This window comes from Erithacus rubecula (assembly GCF_903797595.1).
Source record: "Erithacus rubecula genome assembly, chromosome: Z".
In the NCBI taxonomy this organism is placed as follows: Eukaryota; Metazoa; Chordata; class Aves; order Passeriformes; family Muscicapidae; genus Erithacus; species Erithacus rubecula.
The window spans coordinates 2,563,035-2,577,851 of NC_136661.1; the positions used below are offsets into that span (position 1 = coordinate 2,563,035).

At 38.6% G+C, this 14,817-nt stretch overlaps 1 protein-coding gene across 1 annotated transcript in view; it reads left to right on the plus strand.

Moving 5' to 3' along the window:
* The first annotated feature begins 297 nt into the window (after positions 1-297).
* FREM1 (FRAS1 related extracellular matrix 1) overlaps positions 298-14,817 on the plus strand; it is a 61,722-nt gene continuing 47,202 nt past the window's right edge. The window contains exons 1-7 of the mRNA XM_079330475.1: positions 298-412; positions 5,239-5,748; positions 10,790-10,884; positions 11,392-11,693; positions 12,143-12,339; positions 13,000-13,323; positions 14,649-14,757. Of these exons, the coding sequence (XP_079186601.1) occupies positions 5,518-5,748; positions 10,790-10,884; positions 11,392-11,693; positions 12,143-12,339; positions 13,000-13,323; positions 14,649-14,757 (1,258 nt within the window). The 5' untranslated portion in view covers positions 298-412; positions 5,239-5,517. The remainder of the gene's footprint in view (positions 413-5,238; positions 5,749-10,789; positions 10,885-11,391; positions 11,694-12,142; positions 12,340-12,999; positions 13,324-14,648; positions 14,758-14,817) is intronic.

The following is a 14,817-nucleotide window of genomic DNA, read 5'->3' on the forward strand; positions in this document are numbered from 1 at the left end:
ACAGCAGCTCAATTTTTAGTCTCAAAAGACTTTAGCAGAAGGTGAAAAGAAGATCTGTGCCAGGCTAGCAGAGAAGCATTGCTGAGTGTAAACACTACAAGGCATCTCTGAGTGCTTTTATCAGAGACTGAAAGTATATGTAATTTGTGACTCTACAGTCAGGAGCAGTCTTGCAAGCAAAGAGTGTTTATTGTGGATTTTCAGTACAGAGAAAACTACAGCAAGCTGACCAGAAAGACTGGAATTTCATCTATCTCACTCCCCTCCCCCCTGCTTTCTCTCTGTCGCTCACTCATTGGATTTCTTTCTCTTCCAGCCTTTTAAAACAGAAATTACTGGGTCAGTGACATACATTTTTCCTCTTTTTCTAGTATGATCTCATGCTCAGCCTACAGCAGAAGCACTGCTACCTGTAAGTATCTTATTCAAGTTTGTTGTACTCACGGAATGCTATTGTGATCGTGGTTGTAATAGTGCTTAACAGCTTGCAGAGTTCAGCTTGTTCCTGAATGCTGCAGCAGAGCAGCCAGACAGTAATTTTTGAGCTCGAGATGGATGAAGGCTCAGTTCTAACTTCGAGGAAAACAGGCACTGGGTTTTGGCAGTGGTTTAGCAGAAGTTAACTTGAAAGTTTGCATTCCAGGAAACTTTAACTTAATATTCAAGTTGATATATATTTCTCCACTATGTTTTTTTTTTTTTTTCCTCCCCCCATCAGATCGAATAAAAACTTTGTGGCTTTAAAAACTTGGAAGAACTAAATAAGATTTCTTTGCTTAGAATTGTCATGTTAATGAAACACACTAGAAGAAATGTGACAAAAAACACTGAAATACATGCGAAAAACTTTCGATACTAAGTAATTAAAAAGGATATATTTAATTCATTTGGTTTTCTTAAATGCATGTTTTAAAATTGTGCACTTATTTTGCAGTCGGGAATCTGTCAGCATTTTTACATTTTCGTGTTCCTTTAGACAGCTGATTCAGTTCATCTAAACTAGGCAGAGATTTATTCATCATATGTATGCATATAAGTATACATGTGTTCCTTAACACATGTGTGCTTATAAAGGTTTTACATTTCGTGCTGATTTCAATGCATTTATCTGGAGCCGTTATCTTCTAGAAATAGGTTCCTTTCACTGTCTTTTGTTGAGACATTCCAACAAATTCTGGAAATAATTATACACTGTTTCTGCGAATGGTTATTAAAAGAGGGTTTTGCAAGTCATGTATTTCCTGGTTAGAGAATTCTACTATTTGTAGTCTCAGCTAACTCACGATTGCACTTTGCCTCAGGCAAAATGCATCTCTGCTATTGACATGTGTCCAAGGTGTAACTACTTGCAGGGTGTTATCTGCCACTCCTTAACTCAGCAAATACCTTGTCAAATACTTAACTTTTTGGTGACCTGTAATCCTTGTTTGTGCATGGAACAAAACCATTAAATAGCAAACAGTTCAAGGGTTGCATGTGTTAAGTGCCCATTTTGAAGTGACAATCCCCTATTTTAATAGCTCATGATCCTTTCATTGCCCTGGGCTAGATTTTAACTGCTATAATAATATTCATCTTCCCTGGATTAATTTCTTAAAAATCATGGAAAGCTCTCACTTGTTTTCTTTAAACCCGTCCTCAAAAAAAGTGTATGTTCTTTCTGTTTCTTGCAAACTTTTTCTGGCATTCATTAAAACAAGTCAATCCAACTTCCAACCCACAGCAGTCATTCTCCATCATCCCCTTCCAGATTTGCAAAAGAACAGGGAAATTTTGATCCATCTGCTCAGGGTAATATCCCAGGCAAGCAGAATTTTTGTCACCCAGAGAAACTCTTGAAGTCTCATCCAAATCCCAATGAAGGCTTTGGGTGTCATTGAGCCTTGGCTCAAGGTCACTTGTGATTATAGGTATTTTAGCCAAGTTTTAGGCATTAAAGCTGAGAGTTACTGATCCTGTTTGAAATTTTCCTTTCAGTTGTTTTGCATAGGCAGATAACTATTTAAATAATGTGAATTAATATTTTACTTACATCAATGTAGCTCTGCTCAGAATCAGACTCACAATTTTTTATGTTTGCAATTAACCACTTCATCATTTCTCACATCTGCACCAGCAGGCCTGAGGGAAAACCAGTTGTGCCACTTGGAGAAAATTTTTAATAGAAACTCTTTCTACATTGTCCCCAGTCTGGTATGTCCGTCTATCAACCCTACAGAACTGCATTCTCTGCCTCTTCAGAGGTCCCTTCTCCCTCTGCCTTCCCCCCAGGCTCATCTGCCAGCAGATGAGTAGCTCCTTAGAGTTCCCCTTGCCAAGCATCCCTTGTTCAATGCCTTGGGCACCTCTTCAGGGCTTGTCTTCCAGGCTTCCAAATGTCAGAGCCAGCTTGCCCAATCTGCCTCCAATTATGGAAAAGGATGTCCTCTTGTTTGCTGCCACATTTTTTATATCAGTAAGGATTTATATTGGATCTCAGGGGAATTACTGGACAGGTGGCAAAATACTCTGTGTTTTGCAAAAATACATTGGGTAATTAATTTAGATCCTAGCAGTGAGATGGCTCTGTCTTTTCATCTTATAAGAGTCAGCACATGGTTTAGGGTGAAAAGGGCCTCTGTGGTAATGGCACCCACCTCTTTCTCCAAGAAAATCCAGTTTTATGGCAATTCTGTCTCCAAAGTTACGTCAAGCAACTCAGGCCTTGATTAGTTGTTTATTAAATAAACATAGCTATTTTAGTGGGTTTGTATGTCTCTTCCTTGTGCGTCAGGCACTCTTCTGTTAGAAGCCTAAAAATAAGCAATAAGGGCTCTCTTCATCAGGCTGAACAAATCCAGCTGTGTCGCCTCTCCTCTTAAATCACATGCTCCAGCCCCACAGAGGGAAAACAGCGAGTATGTGATACATCACTGAACTGACTGGCTGTTTCACTTCTGGGACCAAAGCTGGTGGCTTTCTGTGAGCTTGTACTCACAGAAAAGTTGTTAACTGTTTCAGTTGTTTTGGCACATAGACAGACCCTTAGAAAGATGATGAGAGAACAGCTTAATTTCACAATACTGATTCTCCTTCTGTGTTGTTTGTAAATACCATTATTTCATTAGGCCACTAACTATATCTGAAATATTATGATACAATTGGAATTAAACGGTCCTTTAGTTGTATGTCCTTTCTGGACACATAGGTGACATTGCAAGGAATGGTAGAAGTGAATCAAGCTCAGCTGTGATATTAAGGGCAGAGAAGAAAGGAGTGCAAGAAGGAAGTGCAAAGCAGCCACAAAATGTGACAATAGCATCACCAGCAGCTGTATATCTGCTGAAGAGCAGAACACTGTCTTCACAGGACTTCATTTAATCAATGGCAGGGAGGATGTTAATATCTTGGCACTTACCCCAAAATCTTCTCATTTTTATTGTCATTATGTGCTGAAAGAATCTCTTGCCATTTCATTTTGCTGGGATAGTATAAGTAATTGAGAAAGTGAGGCTATTTTTCCCAAGATCTTCACTTGGCTACCTCAGGAGACAGTCCCACAGCATCCAAATAGAGGCCTGTGGCTGGAACATATGAAGCAAACATATAGTGATACAGTATGTGTCTGCAAGGTAAAGTAGCCAAAGCAAAACCATAATACACGGTGACAACAGGACCAAATGTGCAGCAGACAATGACCCATACATCCACCATGAAACTGACCAAAATGCTGCTGATTCCTCTTGTACAATTTTTGTTCTGTTTTTGATGCAGGGCAGCATAGTATCCACTGCCTGCACCTGAGGTTTACAGCTGTGCTCTGTGCTGGGATGTGTGGGGAGGCACCAGAGACAGATGAACCTGGGCTGTAGCAGAGTCAAGATGCAGATATCTCTGCATGAGTGCTGTTTTCAAACTGGTGATGAAGCTCTCTCAACTTTAGCATCATTTTATGATAGCTATCCATGTTGGAGTGGAGAAAGTCAAAGCTACTCAGTCTTTAATTTTATGATTTCTACCAAGGTGCCAAGCAAGAAAATGCCTGTGAATGAAGCTATTTTGAACCATAAATCTATGCCTCAGCCTCCTATTATGGAGCAGAGAGTGAGTGGCATTATCATAAGATATATACCACTGTGTCAGAGTCATTAACTATGACTATTACTAGAAAACTATGTCAGAGTCATTAAGTGCCTCTTAGCACTTTGCCAGGTTCTAGTCTGAATCTAAAATTTCTAAATATTTTCTTACCTGATTTTCTACGGTGCATTGAATTCCTTTTCCACTGGCAAGGATTCTGTATTTTCTCTCAGATTTTCTTCAGACTGGTATGGCTTCAATGTTTTAAACCAAAATGGAAAGACTTTCAGATAAATACCTAGAAAACTAGAGTCAAAATTTGAGTTCTAGACTACATAGTCAACATACTAAATTTACATGTATGTGAGTCTCAGTGTCTTCAGTGTTGATGATTGTGGCTGTGATGAAGTGAGTGGACCTGTCTTGTTTGACTTTAGAAAGTGAATAATTTTACAGAATTTCTGAACTGCTGGTTGTTTTTCACTGAAATTTAAAACTGGGTGGGTATGTGCATTCAGTTACAGGCTGCTCAGAAAGTAATTCTGCTAGAAACAGTGTAGTGGACGCTCACAACAAAGGAAGTAAAGACATACAAGGCTTCCGTTTTAAATTCACTTTCAGGGAAGTTCACTGTTGGTTGTAACGTTGTGGCAAATAAGTAGTCAGGGCATTAAAAATTTACAAAATCTAAAGGAATGTTGACACTACTGTCTTGGAATTCTTATGGTCTTCTCAAATTTAATGAAATCAATATCCCTTTGTATTCTTTGGGCTGTAGTTTCAGTCACTTTGGAGGATTGTAGAAATTAGGCTTTTATAAGGATTTCAATAGTGCTTGTTTAATGTCAGAAAAAAATTCTTTTCTTACGAGGTTGTAAGTATGAAAGATAAAGATTAACTGTTACTAGGGACATGAGAAACTTATATAATTTATTCTCTGTATTATCTTGTCTTTTTTATTTACATTGAATTTTTCTCAGATTTTAGGGTTGTCTGCTATTTTCTGGGCATGTGTGCACTTTGAATGGTATTCAATAGTGAGTTCATTCTGCTGCTTGAAATGAACTGCAATTGTCAGAAATGGTAGAAGTATTTTGAATGTGTTTGTTGTTTTGTTTATATCCCGATAGCTGCCCAATTTCTTACAGCAATTTTCTTTCTCTTTTTTTTTCCCCCCAGGATTAATGAGCCTTGAAAAGACTCTGAGAACACATTCATCATCATTTTGCCAGCCTTGACCAATGAATTTTATAAAAACCTAAGGATATTTTGAAAATATCTGTCAATAACTGCCCAAATTTTCTGTCAAGAAGAGCCTATTAACAGAAAACATGTCTGACATTTTTATCTGTTACTAATGATGCCTTCATTATATGAAAGTCTGCTAGTGGAGGAAGAATACTCCTTTTGTTAAGAAATTTTTTCCACTGGTGAAAAAGGCTGACATCCCTTTATACCATGAAACCCTTTGAGAAAATCTGGTTGCTTCTACTGCTGCCTGTTGTGTTAAGAGTTGTGTGCTCCTCCTTCATTAGTGTGAACCTTGGGGTGAAAGTGATGAAGGGACAGTCTGTCTTCCTGTCAGAAGAGGACCTCAAGTTTTCCATCCCCAAAGAGAAGGATGTCTGCAAAGTAGAAGTGGTGATTAATGAGCCAATAACACAGAGGGTTGGGAAACTTACTCCACAGGTATTTGGGCTCTGTTTTCTTGGTTTGAGTGTTAGTGTGTGCAGGTCTGGGAGAAACTAAAATGAGCTGGTTTATTGAATATTGTTCTTCTTTTGGGTAGAGACTAAAAGGCATGAAACTGAATGGTGTGTGAGATTCAGCCTTTTGCTGAAGTTGACAGCTGACAGAGAACTGAAACCCTGAAATCCAAAAACTGAGCTCAGTAGCACAAATGCACAGAAGTGAGTCTGGCCAGGGTCTCCTTCCACAAATGAAAAATGGATATTTATGGTATCCTCCAGTCTCTCAGCTGCTTGTTTTTCTCTCATGAGGGTAACCAGTACGCCTTGAGTAATGTCCACTACAGCATTTTGAATTTTAGTCACGGAGCCACTACTCAAGAAACAATTAAGAAAAGAAAAAATCACATACAACAAGCACATTGTGTACAACATTGTTTGTTCTGCTCTGCAACAGCCAAATTGTTAGCAGATGGCAAATACATTAAAACTCCTGTTTTCTGTTCAAATGTGAAACTTGTAGGAATAATGAAGTACATTTCACATATTACCATTCTGTTACTCATCTACTTTACAAATTGGCTCACCTGAGTTATAGCAGGAAGGAGTTGAAAGTAGTTGTCATGACGATGTAATGTTATAGACAGAAAATAAATTTAATGATTCATAACCAAGCAGGTTTTAGCATTTTGAAAAGTTCTGGTTTGTGCCACAGAATATACTTTCTTGTGTTTGTATATGAATACAGTTTTTAACCTCCTTTCCAGGGGTTTTGGTGGCATCTGTGAAGATAGGTGAAGGAACACCAGTCTCAATAGATTTTTCAAAACTTCTGTCTTGGTCATCAGTGTTATTGTTGCAAACCACTGGCAAGTACTTCAGCTCAATCAGAGCTCCTAAGGAGCAGAGGCATACTAGGGAAAACAGGAGGTGATGGACAGGACAATGTGTGATCTTTTCAAGAGACTGGCCTCTAGCAGTATAGTGCATCTGCTGAAACTATCCAGGGTTTGTTTTCTACCAGCACTGGGACACTGACCATAGCATTCCACCTCTATTTTCCCAGTATAGGTTGGTCCTTGACCCATACAAGCATATAATTATTAAGGCTGGAAAGATCTTGAAGAATATTAAATCAAATCATTAACCCACTAACAGATGCACTTCTAAATCATGTCCCTAAGACCAACCTAGATACAATTTTTGAATGTTTCCAAGTGTGGTGATTCCACCACTTTTGGGACACATGTTTTAATGCTTGCCCAACCTTTCAGTGAGAAATTTTTCATAATATTCAATCTAAAGGAGAGGAGGAAAAGAGGAATGTACAGGTGAAAGCTATGGTGAACCTCTTCTATAAGCAATCCCTCTGGCTGAGGAGTAAATTTGCTTTCAATTTCTGCCTCAGCCTCTATGTGGAGTAGGACCCAGGTATTTTGGAATAGTCCCTTTGTTCTGTGTAACCCAGTATGTTTCATGCATATAGAGGCCCTTTTCAAGAGATCCCAGGAGACATGCATTTGCTGCACCTTATTTTCCAAATGACTTCCCCTCTCCACACCCCACTTCTGCTAAGCACCTGCTCTTTCACAGTCCTGAATATGTTCCCAGGCATTTGAGTGTGGAAGCTGCAGGCACTCATGTGAGGGAACAGCTCTGCTGGGAAGGTGGCCCTAGGGCACCAGGCTGGAGAGAGGCTGTACCTGCTTGTGGTACCTGAGCTTTTACCATTCCTGAAAAAAGGTGCCAGAATCCAGATCTCCTTGTGCCACTCATGATCTTGCTACGGGAAATTCTGCAGCCAGAAAATATCTTTGGTATGATCCGGTTTACTGCCATTAAACCGACTAATATTCTACAAATATATGACAATTTAATTATAAACTGTAATTGAAAAGCAGTTGAAGTGGAAAAAACCAAAGCTCAACAGTAATTAGGAAAATATTTAGATTTATTTTGTCTTACCCAGTGAATTTATAGACAATTAGAGTTGCCTGTTCATACAAAAGGAAAACACATCAGGAAACATAAACCAGATGTTTCTTTTTGCAAAGCAGATTGTGTCTCAATACACATATAAACTGACTGTCAGTCAGTGGGAGCAAACCTTTGTGGAAAGGTTCTAAATTTTCCAATCCCTTAGTACCAATTAAGATGCAGAACAAATGATGCCTTAAAAGCAAGAACATTAATTATTTGATATGATTGGACCCAATGAGATGCATCCCAAAGTCCTTAGGGAACTGGTTGATGTAGAAGCCAAATTCCACAATATTTGAAAAGTCATGGCATCAGTCAGGTGAAATTTCTAGACTGGAAAAAGGAGCATACAGTACCCATCCTTAAAAGAGGTGGGCCATTCCTGGGAATTATTGACCAGTCAGCCTCTGCACTGTGCCTGGGAAAATCATGGAGCAGATCTCCTTGGGAGCTGTGCTGGGGCACAGGGAGGACAGGGAGGTGATTCAAGACAATCAGTGTGGCTTCACCAGGGGCAGGTCCTGCCTGACCAACCCACTGGCCTTCTGTGATGGAGTAATCCATCAGTGGGCAAGAGAAGGGCTTGGATGTCTTTTATCTGGACTTCCGTAATCCCTTTGGCCTTGTCCCCCACAACACCCTTATGTAACCAAAATCCTATTGACTTTGAGAGCTCTACCCTGATTTATATCATTGAAGAATCTTACTTTCAGTGTCCAACTGAAAGTTGCTTCTGAAGCTACAATATGAGTGGGTTTTGTATATAATATACTTTTTTTTCCTTTAAGATAGCATACCACATAGCTAGTTAATTTTATTACCCATTTTTGTAAAATATCAAGTAAGACTGTCCAGCTGATTACTTAAATATCATGTTTCTTTATGTTAGTTTGCACTAAGAAAGGAAGGAAATTATGTAAGAAAAAGACATAATTATTGTTTTTATTTTTGAAAATAAACCAAAGGACATATTTTTATGGCATTTGAAAACAATACACAACAGAACAGCCACAACACAGTCACAGCTTTCATCATATGAGATTAATTTTGTTTTCCACAAACTGTTCTTGTAGTTCCTTTCTAAGCAGTTCCCAAAAAACCAAGAATACTTTCCATAACACCAAGAGGTTTAACCATGTATATATGTCTGAAAATCAACTAACTAATCACTTAAAAAAAAACAAACCAAAAAAAGGAAGGACTTTGTACAATGCACTTCTTGATGAAAGCTAAAAGCAGGCAATAAATTTTAAAATTGCTAGGAATATAGAAAAATTATCACATTGCTTGAACATCTGAAATTAGCTTCAATGGAAGTAGACTCTTTCACTAATAATGAAAGCTGAGAAACTCTAACTATTCTTCCAGTATAGAAGGATATAAGCTCTATTCTGTGTAATGGCTAGAAAGAAACAAAGTTCAATAATTCTTAAATCCTTTAACATAAAAACACAAGGTGTTCATGAGGTGCTTCAGTTAATTATGCATTAGCATTTAATTTAGAATTAAATTATTACATAAATTTCACACTGAACATCAGAGCATCCAAAGATTTTCTCTATGAGCTACACTTTCAGTCAACAATTTAGAACCTTACTAAAGTCCCTCAGCTGTTTCACCACATCTAAAGTGGTTGGGGAAACAAAGACAATTCATGCAAGGCATTTAATTTTCATGATTGTCACATTTTAAAAAAATACTGTCATTAAGAAATTAAGTCTTCTTTTTTGAAAAAAAAAAGAAAAGAAAAGACGCTAGTCAGTAATCCATATACATACATTAATTGCTGTTATTTATGGCCTCATTAGGTCTGTTAGTGAATGTTGAACAGATTTCACTTTAGTCCATGGAAGTCCATATAACCATTTGTGAAAACTGCCCTGAAAAAATGCAATGAAATCTACATTATACTCCTAGTGAAATGCTTAGGAAATGCAGTGATTCTGGTTTCTCGCTAGCTAGAATATGCCTTTTCTCTGTGTAGATATGAAACACGAGCATCTTCCATCTTTCATGCACTGCATAGGGATTCCTTGTTATCACAAAGACAACAAAGACATAGTTTTATCAGTCCTAGGAGCTTTCAGCTGGTGTTTCAGTAAAGAAACAATACTGCATGGGAATTATAAATTGCCAGTCTTGCAAATTGGAGTATTTGAGAACATGAAAATTGTATGTCCAGAATCCAAATCCTTTTCCCAAAGAATGGGTATGTCAAAGCAATCCTTTTTCTATTTGTGTCAAGCATGTTTCCTCATTGCCTTGCTTTCACAAGTCAACCTACCATTAAATAATCTAACTGCCTGAAAGAAGTGTCTGCCTTAGATGATTTAACTGTGGCCAGACAGACTCAAAAATTTTGCCTGTATCAGGTATGTTGTAAGAATTAGTCTATTTTGAATTAGCTGGTAGGGAAATACAGATATCTGCTTGCTTTTGAGCTGTGGATTACACTGATTTTAGGGCTAGATGTTTGTATGTCACAGAGATGACATCTAATCTAGAACGAGCTACTGGTACAAAGTCATTATCACAAAAACTCTGAGTTAGTGAAGTTTCTAACAGAGAAATTTCATTGGGTCATACTTTTGTGGTACAGTAGTAGTGGACATAAAGCCAGATTTGCTATATAACCAAGCTATTGTCATGAGCATCTCTAAAAGTCAATAGATCTCAAATTATAATGCTGAAACTCCTGGCTTTTCAGCACCATTGTAGTTGTATGCGCTGCTGGATATATCTACACCCTTAACTCCACAGTCTGCAGTGGTAAAGAAGGTGAGGCCAAAATATTTGTTGTACTGGGGATGGACTTGGCAGCCTGAAACAATCACATATGCCCTTTGCCTTTCTAATTGTGCAGTGCTGGCAGCCCCATGTTTAAGTGGTTGCTCTCTTACTGGAATATTACAATACAGGTGAATACCTATCCAAAGAAATTACTACATATTAAAATTTTTCTAAGTCTGGTGTATTCCAGGCAGTCAGAGAGAAGTGGAGCAGATGCTGTGAAGTTGGCATCTTTGGCAGTGTGGTGGCAGTCTGTTCTTTCTCCTTCATAGGTTTTTGACTGTCACTTCCTTCCTAATGAAGTCAAATATAGCCACAATGGATGTCCAATTTTAGATGAAGACATGGTCATGCTTCGGCTGTACAGGTAAGCAGCAGCAGCAGATCACTGTTACCAGGAGCCCATCTGACCTTAGGAAGAGCAAGCAGGCCCTTTTTCACAGTTAAAGCATTCTGTACATGTTGCCACTACTTAGATCCAGTAGCTGCATCTGTTCACAGAAACATTTCTCACCATATATTGCAGGTATGCTCATTTAATATGTATTATGTATTGCTGGCTTATTACACAAAACCAGTGATTTTTCATTATGCTGTGGAAAGTGACAATAGTACTTTCAGAGTACTATGGGCCCTCTGCTGTCCTGCTGATAGGGACAGACACTCATATACACATAGAGAGTAGCCTCTTCCTTCATGCAGACACCCTGCTTATAAGCAGGGGGATTTGGGCAGCAGGATCTGGATTAAGGCTTAAGCACACAAGAGAGAAAGAGGTTCAAGTAATTCAGTTTTGAAGATGAGGACAATGTCCAAATCACAAAGCAACAAAAGATGGGATGAAGTATAACTACTTTTGTTCTGTTATTTGCAGGTTTACAGAAACAGAAACTTTTGTAGAAACATTCATCCTTCATGTGCAACTACTTGAGCCAGACTGTAACATCATAAAAATACGCTCCCATGCTTTGGAGGTGCCTGAATACTACGGTCTGTCTAGGGTGATTGACAAAAACATCCTCACCTTTGATTATGACAGGAAGATAAACCTGGATTGCACCATTTCCATAATCTCTTCAGAAACTCATCTGCCTGCTCACGGCCAGCTTATCACCAGAAAAGTGCAGCAGGAGCAGCTTCGTGGAGATCAGCCATGGAGCTTCTTCCCTGGCATGAGTATGATGTGGTTTTTTTGTTTGCATTAGCACGATAAAGTCTGCAGCAGTGGGTTGCTTCAGACCTGCTGTGCAGCAGCGGGTCGTGGGAAGTTTAATGAACAACTGGAGCTATCGTGGGCATGAAAGGGATGTGAAGTTTTTGTGAGGCATCACGCAGACCCCAGATCTGGGTCAGTAACTCCTTGACTGGGTTCTGTTTCTGGCTCCTAGACATGTGGACCAATATGACAGCTTTGTGAGTGCCAGGACTCACTAGAAACAGCACAGGTTCGTGCTGGAGGCAGCACCTAACAAAGACACCAAGGGAGGATGGAGTTGGAAGATGTCAGTTGAAAAAAAATCCTATAGGAGAAATTAAGTCAGGAAAGGAGCCCTTCTTCTAAGCACACTGTCTCTCTCGTGTTGGTTTCTGCTCTGCTAACTTTCACTATTGCTGTTGGCTTACAGAGCACAGCCTGGGCCAAAAGTGCAGAAATGGGAGCTGTACACTGGGATTAGAAGTTATTAGCAACAAAAAGATGAGCTGTGAAGAATTTCTGAGGATGGGCATTCAGTATCAACACCTTGACCCCCCCTCACCTGACATTGATTATATTCCTTTGAGGTTGGATCTCTCAGACAGCAGAAGCAAAACTCTGCACAAGGTAGATTTTTATGCAAGTTTAGAGAATTTCCGATTGTCATCCTGTGTTTTTTTGTTGTTGTTACTGTTTCTTTTTGATTAAAGTCTTTGCTCCTTGTCACACTTGAAGAGAGATAGGGAGCCTTTAAATTTTTCCAGTTCTTAGAACTTTACCAGCTAAGCTAATGAAAGGCATTATCTCCATGCCTTTATGATTAGGCCATTATGGCTACAAAGAAACACCTCTGGTTGATTACTGTCAGATATAAGTAGTTTATTCTGAGTGAAAAATGAATTCTGGCATAATTCCACAACTTTTAACAGCATGATCTGCACTGACTTCAGCATATACAGTAATTAATAAGTTAAGAGCTCTGTGAACATATTCAGTTAATAATAATTAATAGCTTGTGCATGTTCTGTCAGATAAAGTTACTCATTAAACTCACATCAAATTAAGTAAGTCATTTCAGCCCCAAATTAAGGACACAAATAAGACTAGTGAACCTGAAAGTCATATTCAAGACATCTCAATATTTACTCCAGGCATTTATAATTAAAATATTTCAATTTTTCTTTTCAAAATAATTATTGCATTAACATGTATCATGATTTGCTAAAAGAAATTGAATTGATTTTTTCACTCTGCCTTTTCAGTTGTCTCATTTTTTCCCTATTGCAGACGGAGTATGCATGGCTCCCTGTTCGGATTAGAGGTGCTGTTCCCAACCAAACACCCAAACCTGTTCCAATGGCAAAACTCGTCCTGGAAGTAGATCAATTTATTTTAACCCCTATTACAACCACAACTGTTGATGCTGAAGACAAGGAAACTCCAAAGTCTCTGCTTATATTCAATATTACCAAGCCACCTCCACAGGGCTTTATCACTCACCTCTCCGACCACACAAAAACTGTTGGCTCCTTCACGTGGAAGGATCTCAGTGACATGCTCATTGCTTACCAGCCTCCAAATAACAGCCACACAGAGAGGAGGAATTATGAGGTAACAGTGGGGTGTGTGGACATTTGCTGTTTTTCACTTCTTTAAGACTAAGTAAAATGGAAATAAATGTAATCATAATATAATGGATATTTTTCAGGGAAGAAAGTTTTTAAACTATATGCAGTACAGGAGCAGAGGTAAAATCTTTTACCCCTGTCTCCTATGACACATCATCTTAACTAACACAAAATAGATGTTTATTGCTTAATACAAAATTTCTTTGTACTGGAAACCTTTTAGTTCTCCTGGATGTTTTTGGTGTTTTTTTTTTTTTGGTAAGAGGAGTAGTGAAATAGCAGTGCTTATACATCTGCCAAAGAGCCTTTGGAAAGATCAGTGGTGCCTTTTCCACACAGCTTTTATCCCTGCATGATGTTACTGATCTCTGTGACCTGCGCAGAGGTGACATATTTAAAATAATGAAAGATAGACCGGGTAAAGTCCAGGACTGCTATTTGATCATACAGCCTACCTGCTGTGATAATGGTGGTTTAGGGATGACCAAGAGGGGCTCCCAACAGTTCCTGCTGGGACTAGTAAAAGCATGTCACTAACATACAGAGCATGATGCAAATGATGAATTACATCAGGCTTCTGTCTGTAGTTTCTTGAGTAAGTTACAAAATAACTGTCTGATAAGGTACTAGAGGAATTATCCAATCAAAGCAAAACGGTTGGTACTAAAATAATAGAACTGAATAAACAGAGAATGAGAGCAAGGTAAGCTGAGGAGAGGGTTGCCTGGAAAGCAGAGCAACAGTAACTGGCAATTGATGCTGACAAGTCTTGTCTCACTGTTTCTTTCTTGGCTGTTGTAAAAACTCCATTTCCTGTTTCCTTAATGTGAGGACCGTACATCCTACCAAAATATCTGCTCCTTAAGTGCCTCACCTCTGTTGTGTTTTCAGCATTGTTTGATTGACAATTCTGGAGTCTCACAACTCAAGAGTTTGATTTATTCTTTTAGATTTTATTTTTTCTATACTAGTCATATCTATTTTTGGTCCTACACATCTTAAAAGAGCAGGAAATAATCTCCTCCACTTTTTATTTCGACTAGTTAAAAAAAGCTCTATATTAATTGGCAATCTAACTGTACTCCAAATAAAATGAAAATTGCACACATCATGAACTAAGATCCACTGCAAAGACCAAAGGAGGCAGATACTCAGTTTTGTGGCTCTTTTTGAAAGCTAAATCAAGTCTTGTTTATTAACATATTATCAGATGCCTGTAAGATCTCTCAGGAGAGAATGCACTATATGTGTTTTGAAGTACATTTGGTTTCCAGCTTTCCATAAGTGGTTTGTCTGTTTCCACAACAGGTGGAACTTGAGGTGCATGACTTCTACTTTGAAAGGAGTTTGCCAATCATTGTGCGTCTTTCCATCAGAACAACAGATACAAATGCCCCTCGGGTTTCATGGAACACAGGTGAGGTCTCATGCTAAATTCATTTTGCTTCAGAATTAATAACATTTTGACACACATACT